Source organism: Chiloscyllium plagiosum, chromosome 34 (assembly GCF_004010195.1).
Source record: "Chiloscyllium plagiosum isolate BGI_BamShark_2017 chromosome 34, ASM401019v2, whole genome shotgun sequence".
Classification (NCBI taxonomy): Eukaryota; Metazoa; Chordata; class Chondrichthyes; order Orectolobiformes; family Hemiscylliidae; genus Chiloscyllium; species Chiloscyllium plagiosum.
Genome location: NC_057743.1, coordinates 34,586,528 through 34,612,337, shown reverse-complemented (window position 1 = coordinate 34,612,337; position 25,810 = coordinate 34,586,528). Strand labels below are relative to the sequence as shown.

General features: G+C 45.7%; 1 protein-coding gene and 1 pseudogene across 1 annotated transcript in view; both read right to left on the bottom strand.

Moving 5' to 3' along the window:
* Nucleotides 1–25,810, bottom strand: part of noc2l (NOC2-like nucleolar associated transcriptional repressor) — a 169,239-nt gene that overhangs the window by 105,578 nt on the left and 37,851 nt on the right. The window contains exons 6-11 of the mRNA XM_043676134.1: nucleotides 23,246–23,336; nucleotides 19,594–19,672; nucleotides 15,708–15,818; nucleotides 10,690–10,803; nucleotides 7,951–8,139; nucleotides 5,764–5,903 (exon numbers count right to left, since the gene is read on the bottom strand). Coding sequence (XP_043532069.1) covers nucleotides 5,764–5,903; nucleotides 7,951–8,139; nucleotides 10,690–10,803; nucleotides 15,708–15,818; nucleotides 19,594–19,672; nucleotides 23,246–23,336 — 724 coding nt within the window. The remainder of the gene's footprint in view (nucleotides 1–5,763; nucleotides 5,904–7,950; nucleotides 8,140–10,689; nucleotides 10,804–15,707; nucleotides 15,819–19,593; nucleotides 19,673–23,245; nucleotides 23,337–25,810) is intronic.
* Nucleotides 12,065–15,603, bottom strand: LOC122540490 (annotated as a pseudogene).

Below are 25,810 nucleotides of genomic sequence, written 5' to 3'. Positions count from 1 at the left end.
GCGGAGGGAGGGGGCTGGGGGGGGGGCGCAGGTCAGAGAGAGGGCGGGGGGGGGGGGACGCAGGGCCAAGAGTGCGAGGGTGGGTGCGCAGGTCAGAGAGAGAGGGGCGAGGGTGGAGACGCAGGGCTGAGAGAGAGGGCTAGGCTGGGGGCGCAGGTCAGAGAGAGGGAGCGAGGGTGGGGACGCAGGGTGGTGGTGGTCACACTGTGAGATGAGCCAGGTTTCTTGTTGGGTGACGCAGGAGATGCTATTTCACACGACACTTGCTGAAATCATTGCTCTCAAGTTTCAACGCTTTTGCGGTTACTGCTCAGTTTACGTCACTGTCCTTCTGTAAAAGGCCTCCACTTTAACCAACATTGGGTCAGCGCTGCGATACCCTGGGGTGTGGTGCAGGGGGCTCCGTAACTGACCACCTCCCACGCCCTCCAAGATAGAGCATCTCCATTCCGTACCTCGTCCACAGCCCGATTCACACACATCCAAGCCAGCCCTGGATCATGGGTAACACGGCCAACACCCACAGGAAAAGCATGTCACAACTCACATTATAACCACCACCACCAGACAGGCTGCTGCCTCAAACTGGTGGCACAGGGGCAGTGCCCCTACCTCTGGACCAGGAGACCCCCTGGGTTCAAGTCCCATCTACTCCAGAGGTGCACAATGCCATTTCTGAACACGGCGATCCTGAAAATATCTCGAGAGCTCAGCATGAGACAGCAGGGAGGAAGGATGAGAAGTCAGAATCAATTCTGTATCCCCTCGATCTCCAGACTCTACACAGCAACTTACAGTCGGACTCTGTCAATCCATTTCTAACACTGCTGTTCTCAAGGTGACGGGGAAAACGAGACTGAGAGCTCCTGAGCCACCGTCAATGGGTGAATTGTTCACCTGGGTTCCCTTTCCATTTCTTGCCCTTCCCTTTCTTACACAGGGAGTGAACAGACACTGCAGCCACTGAGGGAGATGGGTGACACAGGGAAAGCCGCCGCAGAGAGGTACCTGCGTTTTCTGCCTCACACTGGCTTAACGTAACTGAGCTGCAGTAAAACTAGCATCGGACCCCTGACCAGCCGCTCCCAATCTGACTGCTGCCACGCACTGCATTCCAGTAGCACCCTGCGTCACAATACAGGACTCTTGTTCTTTCCACAACACAGGCACCTGCCTCTTACTGGTTAGGTCACATTTGGAGATCTGTGTGCAGTTTTGAGCCCCATATCTCTGGAAGGATGTACTGGCCCTGCAGCATGTTCAGAGGCGGTTCACATGAGAATGGCCCCAGGAATGAAAAGCTTAACGTATGAGGAATGTTTGAAGACTCTGGGTCTATACTCGATGGAGTTTTGAAAGATGAGGAGGGATCTAATTGAAATGTACAGAATACTGAATAGCCTGGACAGAGTAGACGGTGGGAAGATGTTTCCATTGGTAGGAGAGACTAGGACCCGAGGGCACAGCCTTAGAGTAAAGGGAAGACCTTTTAGAACGGAGATAAGGAGAAACTTCTCCAGCCAGAGAGTGGGGAATCTATGGAATTCACTGCCACAGAAGGCTGTGGAGGCCGGGTCATTGAGTATATTTAAGACTGAGATAGATAAGTTCTTGAGTATCAAAGGGATCACGGGTTATGGGGAGAAAGTGGGAGAATGGAGTTGAGAAATGTATCAGCCACGATTGGTGGAGCAGACATTGTGGGCTGAATGGCCTAATTTCTGCTCCTATGTCTTATGGTCTTACTAATGTGGCCATAAGACATAAACCAGGAACCTCCTTGATCCTGAGACGTCAGTCACATTAAGATGCACAGCTGAAGTGGGTTGCTTAATTCAGTACATGGGACACATGTAAAGAATGATCACTGCGACAGGGTGTGTAGTACTCAGTATGTGTCAGACACGCACCATGTTGCATTCTGTAAACAAACCCACCATTAGGGTAAGAGAGGCAGTTTCATATCCAGAGAGGGGTAAGCCTGTGGAATTGTCCCAAGCCGGGGTTGGATATAGTTCTTAGAGCTACAGGGATGAAAGGGTATGTGGTAGAAACAGGAACAGGTTTGATGATCAGCTGTGATCATAGTGAGTGCTGGAGCAGGCTCGAAGGGCTGAAGGGCCTACTCCAGCTCCTAACGTTTACGTTTCTATGTCTTAACGCCTGGTTCTAACCGATACAAAGTATTCAGGAACAACGGGTACCCGATAAGTGCAGTCCACAGATTCCTACATAACAGGCCGAAACAAGACACAACACGCCCAGAGACACTAGCCACCCTGCCATACATTAAAGACATCTTGGAGATGACGACCAGATTACTCCAGCCCCTAGGCATCATGGTAGCCCACAAACCTACCACCACAGTGAAACAGCTCCTGATGAATTTAAAGGAGACTGTACCAATAACCAGCAGAATGAATGTCATATACAAAATACCCTGCAAGGAGTGGAACAAACATTACATTGGACACGATGGGAAGGAAACTAGCCACCAGGATACATGAGCACCAACTAGTCATGAAAAGACATGACCAATAATCACTGGTATCCACACACACAGGCGAAGGAGGGCACCAGTTCAACTGAGATAATACATCCATCCTGGGACAGGCTAAACAAAGGCACGCATGGGAATTCCTAGCGGCCTGGCATTCATATTAGGACTCCATTAACAAACACATCGATTCAGGCCCCATTTACCAACCTTTCAGAAACAGAACTGGACATGATATCACCCACCACAACAGACGAAGACACAAAAATAGCAAGTGGAACAGAACATCAGTGCTTCACTGGACGCTCACTGACGATGTTACCTAACATGGCGACAAAAAGTCTGAGAACAAATCTAACAGCTCAGCGAGCAAACTTACAACCTGATCCACGACCTGAGCTAGATATCTTCTCCAAAACTGCAATCACATTAGTGACTCAGATGGTTTTGTATGTCAATCATTGGCAGTTTCAGGTATTATTGTCAAGACTAGATGTTATTTTCTAGATTTATTAAATAAATTCCCAAAGCGTAGGCCTCGGGATGAACAGTCCACTTGGACAAAGGACAGTGTCATTGCCTCAGCCCATTACGGCCCTTGAGTAGCTCCTGACTCACTTTGCCTTCTCTCTCTCAGCTACCAGGCACAGTCCTGTCCCTTTCCATCCTGCTGTCCTCTCTCCCTGTCCCACTGTGAATGCACTTGATTCTGGACTGGAGCAGAGTGTGTTCTCCATTCACCTGTCCCTCTACACTCACCACACTTAAGCCAACACAACTCCCCACCCACCCCCAGCTTTCCATCGAACCGGAGAGATTCTCACACCAGCTCTCCATGTGAACCTCTTCAATACAAGAGGTGCACTGGGAGGCAATGTATTCAACTTTCTCATTCCGGGAGAAACAAAAGACAGACTCAGAATACAAAATCCACATAAAAGCAAAACACTGCAGATGCTGGAAATCGGAAACAAACAGAGAATGCTGGAGAAACTCAGCAGGTCTGACTGCACTTGTGGAGAGAGAGAGAAACAGAGTTAATGTTTCGAGTCCAGCGTGACTTCAGAATTGAAGTGGAGTCATATCGGACTCAAAGCATTCAGTGTTTCTCTCTCCGAGGTGCTGCCAGGTTACTCCAGGTAACTTGGCAGCAGTTTGCAGTTTGTACACAGAAACCCTACAGTGTGGAAACAGGCCGTTTGGCCAATCGAGTACGCACCGACCCTCTGAATCCTACCCACCACCCTATCCCTGTAACTCATTTCCCATGGTTAATCCACCCAGTCTACACATCTTTAGACTGTGGGAGGAAACCACAGCACCCGGAGGAAACCCACACAGGCACGGAGAGAAAGTGCAAACTCCACACAGACAGGCACCCGAGGCTGGAATCGAACCCAGGTCCCTGGCGCTGTGAGGCAGCAGTGCTAACCACTGAGCCACCGCGCCACCCATTACATTAGATGGAGTCCACATAGCAGTGCAAATGTCCAACAGTGTGTTCCAGTACTCATTCCAGTTTGAGTAAACGCAGCCCTAATACAGTAGCAAATGAAGCAACACATCACCAAATATAGCAGACAAGATGGCATTAGCCAAGTAAAACTTATAGGTGCATCCGTCACTTGCAAATGCTGGGCATATCAACCATGCAACTTTGGATTATTTTATGCATCACAATTGATGGGACAAACTCATTCCGAGTATTTGACAGTATCTGTGGTTTCAGCATTGGGAGAACTGACCGTAAAGGCTGTGCAATCCACAGTGAAGAAATGAAAAGAAAAATAGCGTTGGAGAAGACACTTAATTACATGAAAGTATTTCAAACAGCATCACAAAAATCCATATTCAGATCAATGGGAAACCAGAGGACATTAGCTGATCAGCATGGATGTGTTTACTTAGTCAGACAAGTACATCTCTCACATGGTTTGGTGGTGATTTAACGGGACGTTTTACATGCAATCATTCCACAAAGTCTAATCCGACAGGATGTTGCCAGGCCCACACAGAGGGTGCACCACCCTGTTTTTACAAACTTTCCAAATCTCCAACCTTCAATTTTGATTTTTAGAAGCAAAACAAGCGCCGATGACAGCCAGAGGAACAATGCCCAGCCCTCAGCAACATGGCACAGACCACCCTAAGGCATCCTCTCCTCTCGATCTCATCAGGATTTGATCCTCCGCATTTCAGGAAGGGTGAGTGAGGGGGGGCTTTAGGGTTGGACTGTGCTCTGGGACAGTGCCAGGAGCACAGGTCTTCAGTGGACGTGGACAGACTGCAGGAGCTGGGATTGTTTCCTGAGAGCAGAGAGCATTAAGAGAAGGCTGCACAAAGATTAGATTCCCTACAGTGTGGAAACAGGCCCTTCGGCCCAACCAGTCCACACCGACCCTCTGAACAGTAAGCCACCCAGACCCATTTCCCTCTGACTAATGCACCGAACACTACGGGGAATTTAGCATGGCCAATTCACCTGACCTGCACATCTTTGGACTGTGTGAGGAAACCGGAGCACCCGGAGGAAACCCAGGCAGACAATGTGCAAACTCCACACAGACAGTCACCCAAGGCTGGAATCGAACCTGGGACCCTGGTCCTATGAGGCAGCAGTGCTAACCACTGAGCCACCGTGCCGCCCCTTATGTTTATATTGTTTAAAGAGAACCTTATTTTTAATTCACTTGTGGCACATGGGGACAGACATAGATAGCGATTAGGATAAATAAACGCTATATTATATGGAAAAAGCTGTTCCTTTGGCGAGATTTGTGGTCAGGCATTTTGTTTATTCATTGCCGGAATGAGAGTTTCATTGGTAGGACAGGAGTAACTGCCCTAAAGGAGGAGATGGTGATGGTGGTGGTGGTGGTGAGCTCTATTCTTGCACCACTGCAGTCCCCAGACCGGTAGGGACACCAACAGGATCACTGGGGAAGGAATACCAGGATGTTGATCCAGCAACAGCAAGGGAATAAGGACATAGTTCCAAGTCACGATGGTGTGGGGGCTGGAGGGGAAATTACCGACAATAGTGTTCACTCTAATACAGCCCATGGCAAGTTAATTGCCTTTAGGATTAATGGGCGAGATGGTTTCAAAGAGACTAACCACCTCTTCTGAACCCATCCAAGTCTGCAAAGTGACGGCGATGGGAAAACGAGCAAGCTCCCAATTCCTAACAATTATTGTTTCCACCAACTCTCTCTCTCTTGGCTGCTCTCAGCACAGAGACAACATCACACATCACAGGTACTCACTTGATACAGCCAATGGTAACTTGAGTCAGTGGATAAATGAGTGGCTCCAGAACTTCACTGGGATAAATGGTACTCAACACACGACACCAAAGGTACAGGCAATGAACGAACTGCCAGTTGTAGACGGACTGATAGGTCTCCTGAACACAAAGAAAGAACTGTGAGCGGGAGAAGAAACAGCAGATGCTTAAAGATGCCAAAACCGCTGAGCTGGGATTCATTGTAACCCAAAATACGGCCACTGCTCCTTAAAAGGCACTTGTATTAAAAAGTGTTTCGCATTTCTCTAGGGCCTTTCTCAACCTCTGCACCTTCCGGCCAACGAAGCACCTTTTGAAGAGTGGCCACTATGGTATTGCAGCCAATTTGTGGACAGTAAGATCCCATAAACATCAACCAGGTGACCGGTTTCAATCATCTGGAACACAATGCCTGAAAGGTTACTAGAAGTCGGTGATGGGCTAAATATTGCCTGGGTTAGTGAGTAAATGGTTAGTGAGTAAATATTGCCGGGTCAGTGAGTAAATATTGCCTGGGTCAGTGAGTAAATATTGCCTGGGTCAGTGAGTAAATATTGCCTGGGTCAGTGAGTTAATATTGCCTGGGTTAGTGAGTAAATATTGCCGAGGTTAGTGAGTAAATATTGCCCGGGTTAGTGCGTAAATATTGCCGGGGTCAGTGAGTAAATATTGCCGGGGTCAGTGAGTAAATATTGCCTGGGTCAGTGAGTAAATATTGCCGAGGTTAGTGAGTAAATATTGCCTGAGTCAGTGAGTAAATATTGCCGGGGTCAGTGAGTAAACATTGCCTGGGTCAGTGAGTAAATATTGCCGAGGTTAGTGAGTAAATATTGCCGGGGTTAGTGAGTAATATTGCCTGGGTCAGTGAGTAAATATTGCCTGGGTCAGTGAGTAAATATTGCCTGGGTTAGTGAGTAAATATTGCCTGGGTTAGTGAGTAAATATTGCCGCGGTCAGTGAGTTAATATTGCCCGGGTCAGTGAGTAAATATTGCCTGGGTCAGTGAGTAAATATTGCCCGGGTTAGTGAGTAAATATTGCCTGGGTCAGTGAGTTAATATTGCCCGGGTCAGTGAGTTAATATTGCCGAGGTTAGTGAGTAAATATTGCCTGGGTCAGTGAGTTAATATTGCCGAGGTTAGTGAGTAAATATTGCCTGGGTCAGTGAGTAAATATTGCCTGGGTCAGTGAGTAAATATTGCCGTGGTTAGTGAGTAAATATTGCCTAGGTTAGTGAGTAAATATTGCCTGGGTCAGTGAGTAAATATTGCCCGGGTTAGTGAGTAAATATTGCCCGGGTTAGTGAGTAAATATTGCCTGGGTTAGTGAGTAAAACATCCCTGTTCTCTTGTGGAACTGCTCCACGTTAAAAATTGTTTTTAATGGCCACTTAGATGTGGCCCTACAAAATCGGGTTGCCCTGGCATCGGAAGGATATGGAGAGAATGCAGCAAAGGTTGACAGGATTAGTGGTTTCGAGTTAGGGGGAGAGGCTGGATAGTGTGGGATCCTTTTTCACCAGAGTGGAGCAGGTTGAGAGGGGAACATTATAGAGCTGTATAAAATCATGATGGCATAGAGAAGGTGGATAGCAAAGGTTTCTCCTTCAGGGTAGGGGAGTTCGAAACTAGGAGGCATTATTTTAAGGTGAGAGGAGAAAGACCTAAAAGAGACCTAAAAGAGTTTTCCACTCAGAGGGTGGTTCAAATGTGGAATAAACTACCAGAGGAAGTTTTAGAGTCAGGTACAGTTACAACATTTAAAAGACATTTGGACAGGTACTTGAATAGGACAGATTTCGAGGGAAACGGACCAAGCACAGCTAAGTGGGACTAGTTCAGTTTAGGAAACTTGGTCAGCACAGACGGGTTGGGCCGAAGGGTCTGCTTCTCTGCTGAATGTATAATATCGGTCAAAGAGCTGATGCCCTCGGGGAGTATGGACAAAAACAACTTGGCATCTTAAAATAAACCAGGTGGTGGGAGATGGGGTAATAGAAAGTGTCACAGGAAGTAAACAACAAGCACATCCAACACTTTGCACCGGTTTCTCTTTCCATATCCTGCTTGTACGTTCGACTCTGCCACTTGAACCCAGTACAAATGGGGAGAACTGAAACTTTAACAAGCCATCACAACGTAAAAGAAAAACAAAAAAGAAACTGTTACCTTTTTCTTCATCACCATCGCATTTCGGAGATGGATAGCCAGCTGCCTGATGTAAATGAAGGCATGTTGGTATGTCACCTGGGTGTCTAATGCGTACATCTCAGTCAAAGTGCGCTGCATGAAGTTTATGAGGGGAAGCACGTTTGGTGACGTGAATTTGCAGTTCTTCACATAGGCGACATACATTTGCTGCAGACAGCGAGAGAAAGACAGAGCAAGGCAACAGGATAAATAAATGTCCCTTATGTAGCCGTTAACGTATCCTCCCATCAAGTTTCTGCTCAGGTTTTGCTTTGTTCACACGTCTCTCAGGCAACATCTCCCCCTCCCACCTCCAACTGGAGTCAGCTCTCCTTGGAGTCACCAGCCTAGGTGACCCATCGTTAATCCTAAAAAGTTCACACTTGAATCAGGACAATCTACACTGATGGAGGATTCTCTAACACAGCCAAAAGCACTCTCACATTGTGAAGACACGAGATGAGGAGACATGTCTTCTCTCTGAGGGTTGCTCGTCTCTGCTCAGGAAGCAGTTTGGAGGCTGTGTTTTTCAAATTATTCGACTGAGGTATATCGGTAATCAGGAGGACAGGAAAGTGGAGTTGGGACTACAACCAGATCTTATTCAACAACAGATTAGGTACAAAGGGCCTATGCTCCTGACAAAATTGCCACATTTTTAGCGAATGCTGCTATTCAGAAAGAGGTGGCGATACTCCACTTCCTAACTGGGGAGTTCCTCCCTTACCCCCCACCTCAGATGTTTCTTTGTTCTTTCACAGGATGTAGACAACACCTGCATCGTGTTTTTATAACCATCAATGATGGTCACCATTACAGAGACTAGGAAACCATTTTTACATTGGCCATCCCTAGCTGCCCTCAAGGTGACAGTGCTGAGCCACCTCCTTGACCACACTGGGCCATTTCTAAACCCCCTTCCGAACCGAGCACCATTGCAGTTTGTTTGGAGTCACATGGAGCCCAGACCGGGTAAGGACGGCAGATTTCCTTTCCAGGAAGATATACATGACCCAAGTAAGTTTTTACAAGCAATCAATAATAGTTTCCGGGTCACCATCACAGAGACTGGCTTTCTATTCCAGATTTAAGTTAAAAATCACACTACACCAGGTTATAGTCAACAGGTTTATTTGGAAGCACTAGCTTCTGGAGCGCTGCTCCTCCATCAGGTGGTTGTGGAGTGTAAGATCGTGAGACACAGAATTTATAGCAAAAGTTTACAGTGTGACGTAAAACAAGTTTTGCGATTTACATATGAAAGAAATGAAACCAACATGGTCATTCTAACAAACAATCCAGGTCTTTTTCAATATATAATTTCAGTCACATCACATTGTAAACTTTTGCTATAAATTCTGCGTCTTATGATCTTATACTCCACAACCACCTGATGAAGGAGCAGCGCTCCGAAAGCTAGTGCTTCCAAATAAACCTGTTGGACTATAACCTGGTGTTGTGATTTTTAACTTTGTACATCCCAGTCCAATACTAGCATCTCCAAATTATTCCAGATTTAGATATTTTATGACCATCTGGCTCAGAGATGTTATGACACACTTATGGAGCCGGTGGGTCTTGAACTCAGACCCCCTGGTCTAGGGGTAGGGATATTGCCACTGTACCAAAAAGCCTTCAATATTCCGGATCTTTTTGATTGAATTTAAATTCCCTAGGTTGTGTTGCAATGATGGGGACTTGTGTGTCCATCTCTAGATGACTGATTCAGTAACATAACCACTGTGGCCATTAAGTTTGAGATGGAATATGCCCACAGAGGCTGAAGATTCATCTTCACAGTTTTGTTATTTTGTGGATAAACTTACTGAGCCATAGGAATAAATTTTGCTTTTTTTTTTAAAAACATATACTTCAGATAGTGAACAAAACTGCAGCACCCCAGACATCGCTGCTCCTTAATCAACAGAACACCACCAATTATTCCGAAATAACTCTCTGACCTTTTAGCAGATTACCCTCGATCTTCAAATGCAAAAAATGCTCCAGTAAGACCTGAGGTTACAACTTAGTCTAAATAAATCAGAAACTACTTTTTAAAAAACTTTGCAATGATCACTTTTTGTTTAAACTAAGTTTCTGCAAATAGGTCTGGCCCTCTTAGCTAATTTTAAACATTTTAAAAGGACAGGGAAGGGTGGGGTCTCAGTTCAAGTCCCAACTGTGCCTCACCACCCTGAGGAACGGGATTAGTCTTTTAATCTAGTGCTCATGTCTGTTGCTGAACCAACCAACTGTCCATCGACTGCTAAAGAGAGAGGCTCTTTAAAAGCAGGAAGAGAAGAGTGTAGACACCTAATGTCATGTACGGTATTTTAAAGAGAGCTTGCCCTTTCTGAAACAGATAAGAGTGACCCCCCTTCTGCTGTTTACTTGCTGAGAACTCTCTCTCTCAGTGGGGAGTTCTGAAACGCCCTGGATTCGAGTTATACTCCACCCAGGGCAATGTCCGAATGCTAAGTGCTAACTTCAGTGTCACCTCCAACCTTGGGGCAGGATCTGCCAGCCAGGTTACTTTGCAACCTTTCAGACCCGGGTACAAATCACTGCTGCTTCTCATTGATATGGAAACAGTGGAATTACCTCACAATGAGCAAGGGAACATTGCACATTTACCAAAAGCCTCACATTTTCTGGTAACTTAGCAAGAAAAATAGTTATCCCACAATGTAAGTGCATTTTCACATGCACTATAATTACCTTCAGCACTGGGTCCAGATAAACATCTTGCTTGTATCTGCATATTTTGTTAAGAATTAGGAACGCCAGAACTCGCACAATCTCCTCCCCTGTGCTCCACTGCTTTATGGTTTGCTGAGGGTACACAAAGACATAGCAGGGAGAAGCTGTCAACCCCAATAAAATGGTTAAGACGTACTTCAAACTGCGATGATCACAATCAGTGCAAGGTAAACTCCAATTTGGGCGTGAAAATATTCCAGGATTTTATTTCCCCACAGTGCCAAAAACAGCTGCTCGCCTTTAACCACATCACACTCACGATAGAATCCCGGCAGTGTGGAAGCAGGCCATTCAGCCCATCAAGTCCACACCAAACCTTCAAAGAGCAGCCCAGCCAGACTCCCCTCCCTTCCCTATCACCCTGTATTACCCATGGCAAACCTACCTGCACAATATGGTCAATTTAAGATGGTCCATCACACCTGCACATCTTTGGACTGTGGGAGGAAACCAGAGCACCCGGAGGAAACCCACACAGACACTGGGAGAATGTGCAAACTCCACACAGACAGTCGCCTGAGGCTGGAATCGAACCCGCACCCCTGGTGCTGTGAGGCAGCAGTGCTAACCACTGAGCCGCCTAGAGATTCCTTTACACAAAAATCTAGCTTGGAATCTGAAAGTTCCATCTCTTGATGGAGGCAAGTCCAGCAAATTCTGTTTTAACCAGCACCTCCTGAACAGGCACTCTTGGCAAACCGGCAAAAAATTAAAAACCCCAAATACCAGAAGTTTACTGTATTGTTGCGATCTTCATGATGTTCGAGTCGTCAGTGGAGGGAGCGTGAGAGAATGCTCCCTGCCAGTAAGTTATTATTTAAGTGATCAATGCTGTGAATAAAGTGTAACAGTGATGGATATACCCCCTGCATTACTTGGTGTGAGTTTTTACATGGATCTCTTGATCAAATGGAACATTTGGGCCACTGGCCCCATAGATTCCAATTAACAAAATGTTTGCTGCACTCTTTTAAAAAAAAAAAAAATCTCAACACACAAAGTGATCCAGTGGGTTAAGCTGCTCCTTCAAAGTGTGTGAAAACAGCACCAGATTAATGAAGAATCCAGCTCAGGGAACCACATCACTCAATCCAGAGGAATTCTTCCAAGTGGCAGGCAAGGGGCACTGTGTTGGTCACTGACTCTCTGTTTCCTGTGCCTCACCACCGAGCAGAAGAACTGGGACGAGAGCCTTCCAATCTAATGCTCATACTGACCCAACCAACTTTGCATCGACCACTAAAGAGAAGCTCTTCAAAAGCAGGAAGAGAGCAGCGCTGATGCCAAATGTCTTGTGCGGGATCATATTTTTGAAAATAGGCAACAGCACAAATCACTCAGTGAAGGCGTCGAGAGGTTTGCCCATACTGGTCTTGATGTGGCAGGCGCACATTCTGCCAGCTCCTCTTCAGCTGCTAGACCAAGAAATGGATTGTCAAATGACTGGACGCCTCCTAGCAGAGCGCTTTAGGGAACATCGCTGGGACACCCGCACCAATCAACCCCACGCCCTGTGGCCCAATATTTCAACTCCCCCTCCTACTCTGCTGAGGACATGGAGGTCCTGGGCCTCCTTCACCGCTGCTCCTTCACCACCAGACTCCTGGAGGAAGAACGCCTCATCTTCCGCCTCGGAACACTTCAACCCCAGGGCATCAATGTGGACTTCAACAGTTTCCTCATTTCCCCTTCCTCCACCTCACCCTAGTTCAACACTTTCAGCTCAGCACTGTCCCCATGACTTGTCCTACCCACCTATCTTCTTTTCCACCTATCCACTCCACCCTCCTCCCTGACCGATCACCTTCATCCCCTCCCCCACTCACCTATTGTACTCTATGCTACTTTCTCCCCACCCCCACCCTCCTCTCACTTATCTCTCCACCCTTCAGGCTCTCTGCCTGTATTCCTGATGAAGGGCTTTTGCCCAAAACGTCGATTTTACTGCTCCTCGGATGCTGCCTGAACTGCTGTGCTCTTCCAGCACCACTAATCCAGAATCTAGTTTCCAGCATCTGCAGTCATTGTTTTTACCAAAATAAATATTGTAGACAAATTCATCCTTAATCACTCTAACGCGGCCCATTGCAAATGTGCTCCAGCACAGCACAATGCTCATTTAGAGTTTGGAGGTTTATAGGACTTTGGTTAGTATGTTCTCATTGAGAGTGAGGGAAGGGTATTTGCCATCCTTATTCAGACCCGGATCCAGAATATGGAGTAATCTGCTTAATAAGCGACTCTGAGACAAATAAGGCATTGTAGCCCTGTGCTAGCTCCTTGACCACCATCTTGTTTCTATTCAGCTTCTCGAGAGCTTCAGTGGGAGGGAAACCAGCAGTGTTTGCTGGCTGCCAGGCACCACACACACGCACTCTAATCTGGCAGTGCCAGAGAGATGCCTGTCCTTTTGAGGGACCTGGATTGATTTGCAGCTCCACAGCTTCCAAGAACTTGTAGCCTGGACAGCTTTGTACAGGCTATGGCCAGGCGTCACTGCTCATCCTGTCAGTGACTGTGAAAAAAAAAACAGCCTGTCCAACCAGGTAGCCACGCTGTGGAGGTGCCAGTGTTGGGCTGGGGGTGGATAGGGTCAAGAATCAGTCAGGCAAAAGTGAGGACTGCAGATGCTGGAGATCAGTGTCTAGATTAGAGTGGTGCTGGAAAAGCACAGCAGGTCAGGCAGCACCCGTGGCGCAGGAAAATCGACATTTCGGGCAAAAGCCCTTCATCAGGAATGAGATCAAAAATCACACAGCACCAAGTTATAGTCCAACAGCTCCTTCCTCAGGTGTTGTGTGATATTTTGACTTTGTCTAAACAGGACAATCCTAGCAGGGTGGGGGCAAGTGCACAAAAGCTTTGAGTGACAGCAACCCTGGGAGAGACATTGAGGCTGCATTTCCAGAGGACTCAGCAGAGAGTTAATACTCAGCCAGAGGGAAGCTCAATTCAGCTGGTAACCCATACACCACAGATAAGCCAGTGCAGTAGAGGAGCTGCTGCAATTAAATATTCCAATCCATCACCCATTGTCATTAAGCACAAGATATCACAATGTATTTCAAAACGCCGGCTATGTGAGAACATTTATATATATAGATGACTGCGCTCATTAACTAGCTATGGCGAATTAATATATATCAATGCCTATGTTATTTATGTGTCACAGCACTGTTTTTAATGATCAGTATAATTTGCTCTAGCTAGGCTCTTTGATGCAGAAACGCATAGGGGTAAGGGTAAGGGGAGGGAGGAGGAACCTGGACATATTTCTTTTGCAACAACAACAACTTATGTTTTAGTAGCACCCTTGGCATAATAAATCATCCCAGGGTGCTTCATGAAAGCACGGGTTTGTTGGGGGTAGGGGTTCAGTCTCCATTCTGTCCAACCGATGGGAAATGGGAACAATTGTGTCATTCCAGTCACCCAGCACATCAAGATCAAGAGATCCCGGCTCACTTACAGCCGGGCGCAAAAGCAGAAGACCTTTCTTCCTCTCTGCATTCTGTCCCATCAACGATAAAAGGAGCCAGGTCACCGAGTATATTCAAGGAAGTTATTGTTAAAAGGCATCAAGAGGAATGGAGAGAAAGCAGAAATTTGGCATTGAGATGGAGGATCAGCCATGTTCACGGTGAATGGCAGGGCAGTCTTGAGGGACCGAATGGCCTATTCCTGAGCCTAGGTTTGGTGCCTCAAACCCTCTTGTCCATTTCTCACAACACTGTGACCTTGCGTGAAAATGCCATCTTTGGAGTCATGATCAAACCTTTAGGTGGACTACAGGTTTGGCTGGCCCAATCACAATTCAGAGAAATGGGCTGAGAGGTCGCGGTGGGGATGGGTGGATGGTGGTAGATGGCAGGGATACGTTGGATTGTTTTTTTGTCTTCGTTCACGGAACATGGCCATCACTGGCCAGGTCAGCATTTACTGCCCATCCCTAATTTCCCAGAAGGCATTTAAACGTCAACCCCATGGCATGGAGGACAGAACAGCAGATTTCCCTTCCCAACCAGCATTAGTGAACCAGGTAGGTGTTCACGATAAGTAGATAAATTGAACAGGAAAATCCTGGGTCATCCAAAGATTTGCAGAATCGTACAAAAGAGGCCCCTTTGAATCCACCCGACATACAGAAATTACTAAACCTACACTCATCCCACTTCCCTGTAGCAGGCCCTTATAATGTTTCAAGTGCTCAGCAAAGTACTTGTTAAAGATCGTGAGGGTTCCTGTCTCTATTCCCATCCCAGGCACTGCATTTCAGACCCCCACTGACCCTCTGGGTGAAAAAAAATGTCCCTCAAATCCCTTCTAACCTTATGTCCCTTGTTATTGTCCCTCAAATCCCTTCTAACCTTATGTCCCTTGTTATTGACCCTTCCATAAAGAGGAACAGCTGCTTTCCATCCACCCCACCCATAACCCTTGGATGTTTCAAGTGCTCAGCAAAGTACTTGTTAAAGATCGTGAGGGTTCCTGTCTCTATTCCCATCCCAGGCACTGCATTTCAGACCCCCACTGACCCTCTAGGTGAAAAAAAATGTTCCTCAAATCCCTTCTAACCTTATGTCCCTTGTTATTGACCCTTCCATAAAGAGGAACAGTTGCTTTCCATCCACCCCACCCATAACCCTTGGAAGCTTATACACCTCTATCAGATTCCCCCCTTCAACCTTCTCTGCTTTCAAGAGAACAACTGGGTTTATCCAGTCTCTCTCCAGCCGGTTTACATGGTGGGTGCATAGAGCATCTCCTGCGCGGTCAGAGTCCTCCCGAAATTTTACCCTGTCTTTTCCTGGTATTACCATAAACCACATCCAGAATTTTGTACATCCCCACGAACGCCTGTGGATTCAACATTTGACCGATAACCCCCTAGGTTCATACTGTTGCGCACATGCCCTCCATACGAGTCTCAATAGTTTATGATCCCCACATTTATAACGGGATGAGACAGGTCTTACCTTCAGAAGGAGTCGGCACTGCTTCGGGAAGCACATGTAGTAAGACACTAAACAAAGCACGTGCTGCAGAACAGCATGAACAACAGTGGCCTCCGTCAAACTCGATAGGAGCTGAAAGGAAAAAGGGGAGGACAATGACTCAGTTTCTTTCCAAAGATCTCTCGCTAACACTTTTGAGCTCAGCAAGGAAACACACCACCGGTGAGAAACGTTGGGGTGGTGACTGACAGCGAGAGTAAATCTCACGCTCAAAACAGAAAGGAAGAGGGAGGTACCAGCAAAGTGTGGAGTTACCGGCATTAGCAGAGGTTCACCAGATCAGTTCCTGAGGAGGCACATCTGTCCGACAAAGGGAGATCCAGGAGACTGGCCCCCTGCATTCCCTGGAGCGGAGGAGGAGGAGGAGAGGTGATCCCATTGAAACTTACAAATTCCTTCAAGGATTTGACAGGGGTGATACAGTCTGGATGTTTCCCCTGGCTCCGAGGATCCAGAATGGAGACAGACGTTTAGGACAGAAATTAGGAGGAACTTCTTCACCCAGGGGTGAGGAACCTTGGGAGTTCTCTATCGGTCGAAAGCTGTGGTGGCTCTGTCATTACATTCAAGGCTGAAATCAAGATGTCTAGGCAGTGTTTACATCAAGGGATGTGGGGATATCATCAGATGGCATTGGGATAGATAACCAGCTATCATCTAGAAAGGTGGGGTAGATTTAAGGGACTAAATGGTCCACTCCTCATTCTACATCTTTATGTTTAAGTGACAGTTAAAGGTAGGAGATCGCTGTCGCCATGACGATAAATCAGAAACCTGAAGTGCCAATGAACACTCTTAACTACAAAATCCAAAATGCATTTTGTAACAGACGTCTGCAACAGCCAAAATATTGACTGCATCTGTAACTTGCCACAAGGTTCTGTACATATCCATGACAAGTCGCATCTGGGGAGTTTCAGGGAAATATCAAAAGGGAGAGAAACGTAATCCAAAGAAAGAAAAAGGAGGCCGACTGTCTTCCACCCATTTCTCAGCAGGGAGCCACCTCTTGAAGAACTGCGAGATTTTGACCTTCCCACAAAAAAAAGTCAAAATCTGACTGCAACACTAAGTAATGCTACTTTTCCTTTTATTCCTCTTCTGTATCAAGATTTCTACCAAGTTACTTGTACCCAAGATGGCGCCATTGGAGTCAGCCACTGTCAAAAACTTTCACTGTACTCCTACACGTGACAATAAAAGGATATTCTATTCTATATTGTGTGTATGGTGGTGAACTGATTACCTAGAGTGTGGATCAGTTTGCTGCGAGGGTCACAGATTTGAGAACGGTCATTTAAACAGCCCTGCATTGCAGGCAAAGGGAGGAAGCAACGCTCTCACTCACTGAGTGTTGCCAGGCAGGCAGTGCTGAAAGGCATCAGGACAGGAGTTTATTTCGACTGACAAAGCCAACTATCAACACCCATGCTACTGCTGACAGCCACTGCTACAGGGACAGTGTTCAACCATCTATGGTTCACAACCAATTCAGACACTGATACATTTCTTTAAACCTTTATATTTTTGGAATCTCCTCTTAATGCATGATGCGTTACTAGTTCTGCTTACATTAACTTATAAACTTACTACAGGTCGTTCTGCTATAACACATGCTTCGTCAGCATGAAATGGCTATAAAACGATTGTGGACGTCGCTTGGATAATGCAAAGTTTCTACTAAATGGGTTAAAGTGATTTTCTATTAGTGATCGTCTACAGCCTGATTTTCTATAGCAGTTTTCCATAGCGCGAGGTGACAGAGGAACCCTACTGTTGCTTTATAGCAGAATGACCTGAACTTTTGTGTATTTGACAAAGCCTGAAACTGCTCCTTCAAAATCCTAAGTTTGTTTGGGTCTGGGAGACAGGAATTCACAGAGAAGGGATCCTCGTCACCAAATAACCTTGTGGCCAACTGAGAGTGTGGATAAATAACTGAGAGGAGTCTGTTTACTCGTCCTGGGAACTTAACAGACTGAGACAGGCCAACTGGAACTGAACAAGTTGGGAAACCTCACCCAGGGACTAATCATAACTCAGCATATCGCTTACCGTCTTACATTTTATTCTTCACATACATGATTTAAATTGTTCAAATGCAGAGGGCTATATGGCTTGTTCATCTGCTGACTCCGGCTGACTTGAATCAGGAGGTCAAGTTTATTCATCCATGTCGAGGGGGAATGATTTGTGGTTCTCTGATCAGCTGCACAACTCGAGATGGAGCAAACTCGAATTTACATTCCATCACAGTCGTGAGCCCTCGCCGTCGGGCGAGCGGTTAAAATATTTAAAAATTAAAAAAACCTCCCGTTCAAAGATTTAAAAGATTTGACCAGCCAATCCACCGTCAGAAGTGAAATAACTCCACAGGGGCCAGTATCCTGTCCTCACAGCAGCCTGCATTTACACGGGGAGAGGCCTGGACATTGATCCAGCTCCCTCAGAGCCAACTCTCCGAGTGAACAGAACCTCTGTTTATATATTTTATTAACCCTTACAAATTACAAACAAACAGTTAACATGAACAGCTGTATAAAAGAAACAATTTAGAGGGGAAAGGGGTGCATTCCTGTTTTTTTTTATTTTTTTTCTTCAGCTGCTGAACTGAAAATCTAATCACTTTATTCTGATTAACTGTGTTCCCACTGCCCAGTATTAATACAGTTCTTGCCCAAGCTCCAAATGTAATTGAAATTTGGCCTTTGAAAGAAAAATGTGCATCACCTTAACAGCCGAACTTGCAAACCTTTCATCTGTTATGCCTTTCAGCTTAAAACGTATCGAAGTCTCACTGCTGGCCAAAACCCTTAGCCCTCTGGGTCCAGATCTCACAAACACCCCCTTCATCTCACGACTGGTGCCTATACCAAAAGGGGCCTAAAACCTACATTGAAATAACCCCGCAGAGCCCAGTAGCCTGTCACTTATATTTACACGTGGAGGTTACTTGATACTGATCCAGCTCCCTCAGAGCCAGCTCTCCTAGTGAACAGAACCTCTGTTTACATATTTTATTAACCCTTACAAATTACAAACAAACGGTTAACATGAACAGCCATATAATGGAAACAATTTAGAGGGGAAAGAGGTGCATATCTGTTTATATCTGTCAGCCAGGGCTCCCTGATTGGACCAGATTAACAGCCCCAATCAGGGAACTCATATTCTCTGAGGTCCACTGGGCTGATCTCATTACAAAAAAAATTACTAAAAGCTTTATAAAGAAGTTGAGTATCTCGGTGTTAACAAGGTTTTCACTTTTACTCATGGTAGCAGATTGGTCTCATCTTGGGAAAGTCAGGAGCTAACAGACAGGAGAAGAGCTGAACCCGTCAGGGAAGAGATTGTGAAGCACTACTTGTGGGCCAAGAGGAATGGAATGATTCCCCAGGCCAAATAAGCCAGTCTGTAAGTCACCAACATGTCTCAAACTGTCTGTCCCCATTCCTTTACCCACGCCAACACTCCCAATCATCAACATGTGACCATTCTCCTCTGCATTCAACCAACACTCCATTCCACCAATCCCATCCAACCTCGGATCCCTGGTCACCACGCTGTCCCTCAGGATACCTGCCCGTCTCTTATGAAGTTTGCCCTTTCACAGACATTTCCCATCAGACAGGTCACCACACGGGTTGGGAATGCCTTGGAAAACCCAGAGTGTGTGGATTCCCCATTTATAATGGTCCAAGCTCACTCCTCTGTCAATATATCAGGGTCATCACCTCCATTCAACTGTTCAGTCAGTTGCTCTATGTCTAACAGATGCCGGACGTGCCCGAAACCACTTTCTGGAGTAAAACTAAAAATATACAATTGCTGATTTATGTTAACCTACCTGAATAAGACCAGTCAAGTAAGTACAGACATCCTGTCGGATCTTGGGCCACCGTGGACTGCTGGAGGGCATTAACAACCTGGCAAGTACATCAAGAGCCTTTTAAAGGTGGAACGTAACATTGCACAAACATTGCAGCCATCACAGAGAGCTGGGTAAACACCGACTGAAGCTGTGAATCCCAAAGCCTACCCAACACATTGGTGAAAGGGCACAGAGTGCTCCCTCTCAGTCCCCAGTTCCTGCCCCACCATGCACCACTTCAAGGTGACCAACTTCTAGTGCATCACCCGTGTACTCTTCAATACGGGTGAAAGACCAGGCACAAATAAATAATAGACTGACATCCAAACAGAGGGAAGACCACATCAGATCGTCACTGGACAGATGCTTTTCTATTGTCCAATTGTTTCCATTCTGTCCAGGAGTCTCTCGCCCCACTCTCTCTCTCTCTCTCTCTCACTGTACTGTAAATCTGGATGGAGGTTGTGAGGGAAATGCCCGACTGAAAAATGAGTGAAAACATGAGGAGTTGGCCCATCTATTTCCTTCCCTGGTGCCTTCCCCCATTTCCCCAGCCCATGCCCCCAAACCCCGACCCCCAACTCTTCAATATATTATTTCCAGGGACAAGGTGGGGTCACTGGCAGGACCGACCATTTTATTGCCGATCCCCCCCCCCCCTCCCTACAACTGCCCTTGAGTAGATGGAGGTGTATGCTGCAATCTTGGATTCTGGCGATGGGCACCGCGGGGGGGGGGGGGGGGGGGGGGAGGTGTGACAGGAAGTTTCAGGATTCTGACCCAGCGACAGTGAAGGAGCAGCAATGTGTTTGCAAGGCACGATGGTCTTGGAGAGGTCACCAAAGGGCATGATCTTCCCTTGACGTCTCAATGGCAGAGGTCACTGGTTTGGACATCGCTGTCAAAGACACTTTGGTGACTCGCTGCAGCCAACTTGTCTACAGCACAGAAACAGGCCCTTCTGCCCATCAAGTCTGTTCCAGCCAAAGACAACCACCTACACACTCATCATCCTATTTTTCATCACTTGGTCCATAGCCTTGTATGCCTTGGCATCGCCAGAGCACATCCAAACACTCCTTAAATGTTGTCAGGTTCTGCCTCTACTGTCCTTACAAGTAGCAAGGTCCAGATTTCCACTATCTCCTTTAAACCTCCTGCCCTTTACCTTAAACCTACATGCCCTGATTCCTCTATCAAGAGAAAAGAACAAAGAAAATTTACAGCACAGGAACAGGCCTTTCGGCCCTCCAAGCCTGTGACTAATCCACTGTCTAAAACAATCCCTTCTCTCCCAGGCAACATCCTTGCAAACCTTCTCTGTACCCTCTCCAAAGCATCCCAAAACATTCCTTCCTACCTACCCTGTGTGTGCCCCTCAATTTGAAACATCTCAACCATGTCGCCCTACTCCCCCCGCTCCTAACACCCCCCCCGCCCCCGACACCAGCCAGGACAAAGCAGCCCGCTTGATTGGCACCACATCCACCAACATCCACACTCTCTACCCTCAGTAGCAGCAGTGTGTACCATCTACAAGATGCACTGCAGAACCTCACCACAGATCCTCAGCCAGTATAATCCAAATCCACAATCACTTCCATCTGGAAGAACAGGGCAGCAGATACTTGGGAACGATACTGCCTGCAAGTTCCCTCCAAGCCACTCAGCATTCTGACTTGGAAACATATCACTGTTCCTTCACTGTCGCTGGGTCAAAACCATGAAATTCCATAGGGCATTGTCGGTCTACCCACAGCCGTTCAAGAAGTCAGCTCACCACCACCTTCTCAAGGGGCAACTGTGGACAGGAAATAAATGCTGGGCCTAGCCAGTGATGCCCTCATCCCACAAAATGAATAATAAATAAATAAATAAATATTTGTTGTGTCTATCTAAACTGGGCCCCAGGAAACAGTCTTTGGCTTTTAGATTAGGGGAATGTGAAAGTGGCCAGGTGAAATGTTGCTGAGAGGGCTTGGAGGGGTGGGCTAAGACACTGAACAAAAGGAGCTGGGAGAGGGAAGAGAGAGATGGAGACAGAACTGACCACACAAGGTGAGTGAGAACCATGACAAGGGCCCTTCAACCTACACGCCCTCTGATGGCCAATGAGAAGTAGTGCAGATCTGCAATTTAAACCAGAAATTCAAGTGCTGCTGCTACTTTAAATAATGACAGATTCACAGATGTACAGCACGGAAACAGACCCTTCCATCCAACTCGTCCATGCCGACCAGATATCCCAACCTAATCTAATCTCATTTGCCAGCATCCGGACAATGTCCCTCCAAACCCTTCCTATTTATATACCCATCCAGATGCCTTTAAATGTTGCAACTGTTCGAGCCTCCACCACATCCTCTGGCAGTTCATTCTATACACACACCACTCTCTATGTGAAAAAGTTGCCCCTTAGCTCCCTTTAAAATTTTACCCTCTCACCTTAAACCTATGCCCTCTAGTTCTGGATTCCTCCATCCCAGGGAAAAGACCTTGTCTATTGATCCTTTCCATGCCCCTCACGTTTTATAAATCTCTTAATAAGGTCATCCCTCAGCCTCCGACGCTCCAGGGAAAAACAGCCCTAGCCTATTCTACCTCTCCCTATAGCTCAAATCCTCCAACCTTACAACATCCTTGTAAATCTTTTCTGAACTCTTTCAGGTCTCAACATCCTTCTGATAGGAAGGGGACGAGAATACCATATAGCTCAAATCCTCCAACCTTACAACATCCTTGTAAATCTTTTCTGAACTCTTTCAGGTCTCACAACATCCTTCTGCTAGGAAGGGGACGAGAATACCACACAATATTCCAAAAGTGGCCTCGCCAATATCCTGCACAGCGGCAATATGACCTCCCAGCATGACCTCCCAACTCCTGTACTCAATACTCTGACCAATAAAGGAAAGCATACCAAACGCCTTCTTCATTATCTTACCTACCTGCGACCACTTTCAAGGAGCTATGAACTTGCACTCCAAGGTCTCTTTGTTCAGCAACACTCCCCAGGACCTTATCATTAGTGTATAAGTCCTGCTAAGATTTGCTTTCCCAAAATGCAGCACCTCAAATTTCTCGGAATTAAACTCCATCTGCCACTCCTCAGGCCATTGGCCCATCTGATCAAGATGCTGTACTCAGAGATAACCCTCCTCGTTGTCCACTACATCTCCAATTTTGGCATCATCTGCAAAATTACTAACTATACCTCTTACGTTCACATCCAAATAATTTATGTCAATGAAGAAAAGTAGAGGACCCAGCACTGATCCTTGTGACACTCCACTGGTCACAGGCCTCCAGTCTGAAAAACAACCCTCCACCACCACCCTCTGTCTCCTACTTTTGAGTTAATTCTGTATCCAAATGGCTAGTTCTGCCTGTATTCCATGAGATCTAGCCTTGTTAACCAGTCTCCCATGACATTTTAACATCTTTTGTAGGAAGACAAAAAGAGCAAACACATGAAATTTTGTTTTAGCCTTAAAATCTGTTACACATAAAAGGGAAAGCATTTTGTAGAACAATCAACAAGATTTTTTAATAATCATAAAGGTTTGACTGACATTAACAGAAAATATAATTGCTTCTCAAGGATAAACACGGAGTTTAAGCGACTTACTTTTTCTGGTCCCCAGCTGGTTTTAATTGAAGGAGCTTCTGTACGGCTAAGAGGAGATCGCGGATACAGAATGACACCAGGCTATTGAAGACTGTAAAGGAGCAATAGGCACAGAGTCACTTCCTTAGAGACTGTAGCACCAACACCATAGAATCATGGGAATTTTCACAGCACAGGAGGCCATTCAGCCCATCGCGCCTGCCATGATTCTATCAACTACTACTTTCACTGGGAATTTAATTGAGCATCCAAATTGTTTTCCTCATGTAGGTACATGGAGTGGATTTGATTGTCCTCATTCAAGTAGAAAAATTCAGGAGAACACTACTTTCGTTAAACCAAATATGTTTTCACACAACAGTGCAAAAAGCTTTTCTTACGTTATACTTTCTTACGGGCTTCCATTCCGAAATATCTTCTTAGCACCTGAATGTTGCAGTAAATGTTATCAGCCCATTAGTGGTTATCAAACACGCACACAGTTTGATCAACTTGACAATCACAACAACCACCTTTGGCAGAACAGCTGAAACAGTGACAAAACTCTCCAAAAATGGAGCTAGAAATTTCCAGTCAATTGAATCGGATCAGTTTAATAACATAATACAGTGAATGTGTCATCAAGGTAAAGAACATTTTTTTTAATACAAGCGACAAGATTAATTTATCACACTTGGTTGCCGTGGACGAGTTGGATCAAAGGATCTGCTTCTTCCGGTACATTTCTATGATAGACACCTAATCTACAGTATCGCTTCCCAACGTATAAACTCAGTGCTTTCTCTCATCCTCTGCAACCCCAGCAAACACTGCGTCTCTTACTTCATACTTCTTCAGAGTCATCAGGCCAATGTTTTAAAGATAGTTGCGCCACGTCAAGAGCAGAGTTGGGTTAGGGTTTACAGTAGAGAAGGTAGCAAAGGTATACAGGCGACACAAGTAACAGAGGAAACATGTGCAATGTTTGGTGCAGAGATCATCATACCATCAACATCTCTGCAGGAATTTACTCCTCAGTGTTTCTGTAGCCATGGTGATTCTTAAAACAGTTTGAGAGGTGGCTAGTTATTAGAACCTGATAGGTTTTCATTTACCTTGGGATGGTTTAAAACCTAAAAGGTGAACAAGTGTACGTCAACCGTACATTAAAAATTCCTGGGTTTTTAAAACATTTTAGCGGACACACTCATAACTTAGAGAGACCTTTTCAGTTTTACTTGCAGTTTTAAACAGTTCTGCAGAAGTTTTCATACATAGAATTGCTCCTGAGAAATGGAGAATATAGTTAGAGTTTTTAACATTCAGTTACCTTAGAGTAAAGAGTTTTTGATAGTCCCAGACTGGAAGTGTTTGGATAAAACCCAGAAGAGATTATTTGAAGCAGAGAATATTTAGACTCTGGCGTATGACAACTTCTTCCTGAAGGTATTGGCTTATCCAGACTGGGAGTTAAAACCAAAATAACACCATCAAGGTGTTATAGAAAGGGATTTTTGGACTGAATACTGAAAAAGGTGCTTTTTGCTATCGGACTGGGCTGTTTGGAGAATTGGTAAAGAATTGTTTTTGAGATTAATGGCATTATATTTCATTGTATATTTAAAATCCTTTAAGTTTGTGTGCTATAAATAAATAGTCCAGCTAATTCTATTTTATGTTCATTCGTTTGGCCTAATAAAGCTCTTTTATTGTTAAGAACAAACTCACAACATTGCCCGCTTATATTTCAGCAAGAGACCACCCGATTAAAACCAGAAACAAACAAAACATGATCTATCAAGCCAGATTTCAGTCCGCGATCTGACTTGGTTTTGGGATCAAAACAAAATACAATAAAATGAGCCCACAACTGGCAAGTCTGAAAAGCTACAGGAGGGATATTGTAAAAAAAAAAAGGGAAAAAGCATTAAGCTTGTGCAGTAAGCTGGACTGAGAGAGAGGCAGAGGTGAGGGAGTTTTACACTGAATCCATCTATATAATTTCTTCCCATTTGTTCTTGGAATGTTGATACTTCCTGATCCTGGCATTCACACTCTTATCTGCTTCCTCCGACTTTGCTTTCCACGTAGGCCACTGCACTCCCCATGATGACGGCACCTTCCACTGGGTAATAAGCAGAGAATAGCTGGGTAAAGTCCAACAATCAAGGAGCCTGACGCATAACCGAAGTCAAGGTAGGCCATGATTTTTTGCAGGTGGCGTGTCTTGAGTCCAGTGGGTTGAAACATTCATCAAGTGGATAAATCAATGCTGGACAGACAGATGAGAACTGAATGGTAATGCTTATTGGAACCTTAGCCATAGACTCGGTTTCTCCCACTCTTCCAGCCTCGGTTTAAAACAACCTAAAAAGTCACATTTTTCTCCTGGGCAGAGCGGATAAGAGAGATTTAAGAGAAATGTAGGCAAACATTTAAAGATGCTGGAAATGGTTGTGGGATTAGCAATAGACCACTGCAGCACGCACAGCCAAATGGCCTCACTGCGTGATGAACTCTCTGTAGCTCTAAGAGGGGCTGAACTGTCTAAAATAAAAATGAGAAACAGGAAGAAAACTGGAAATA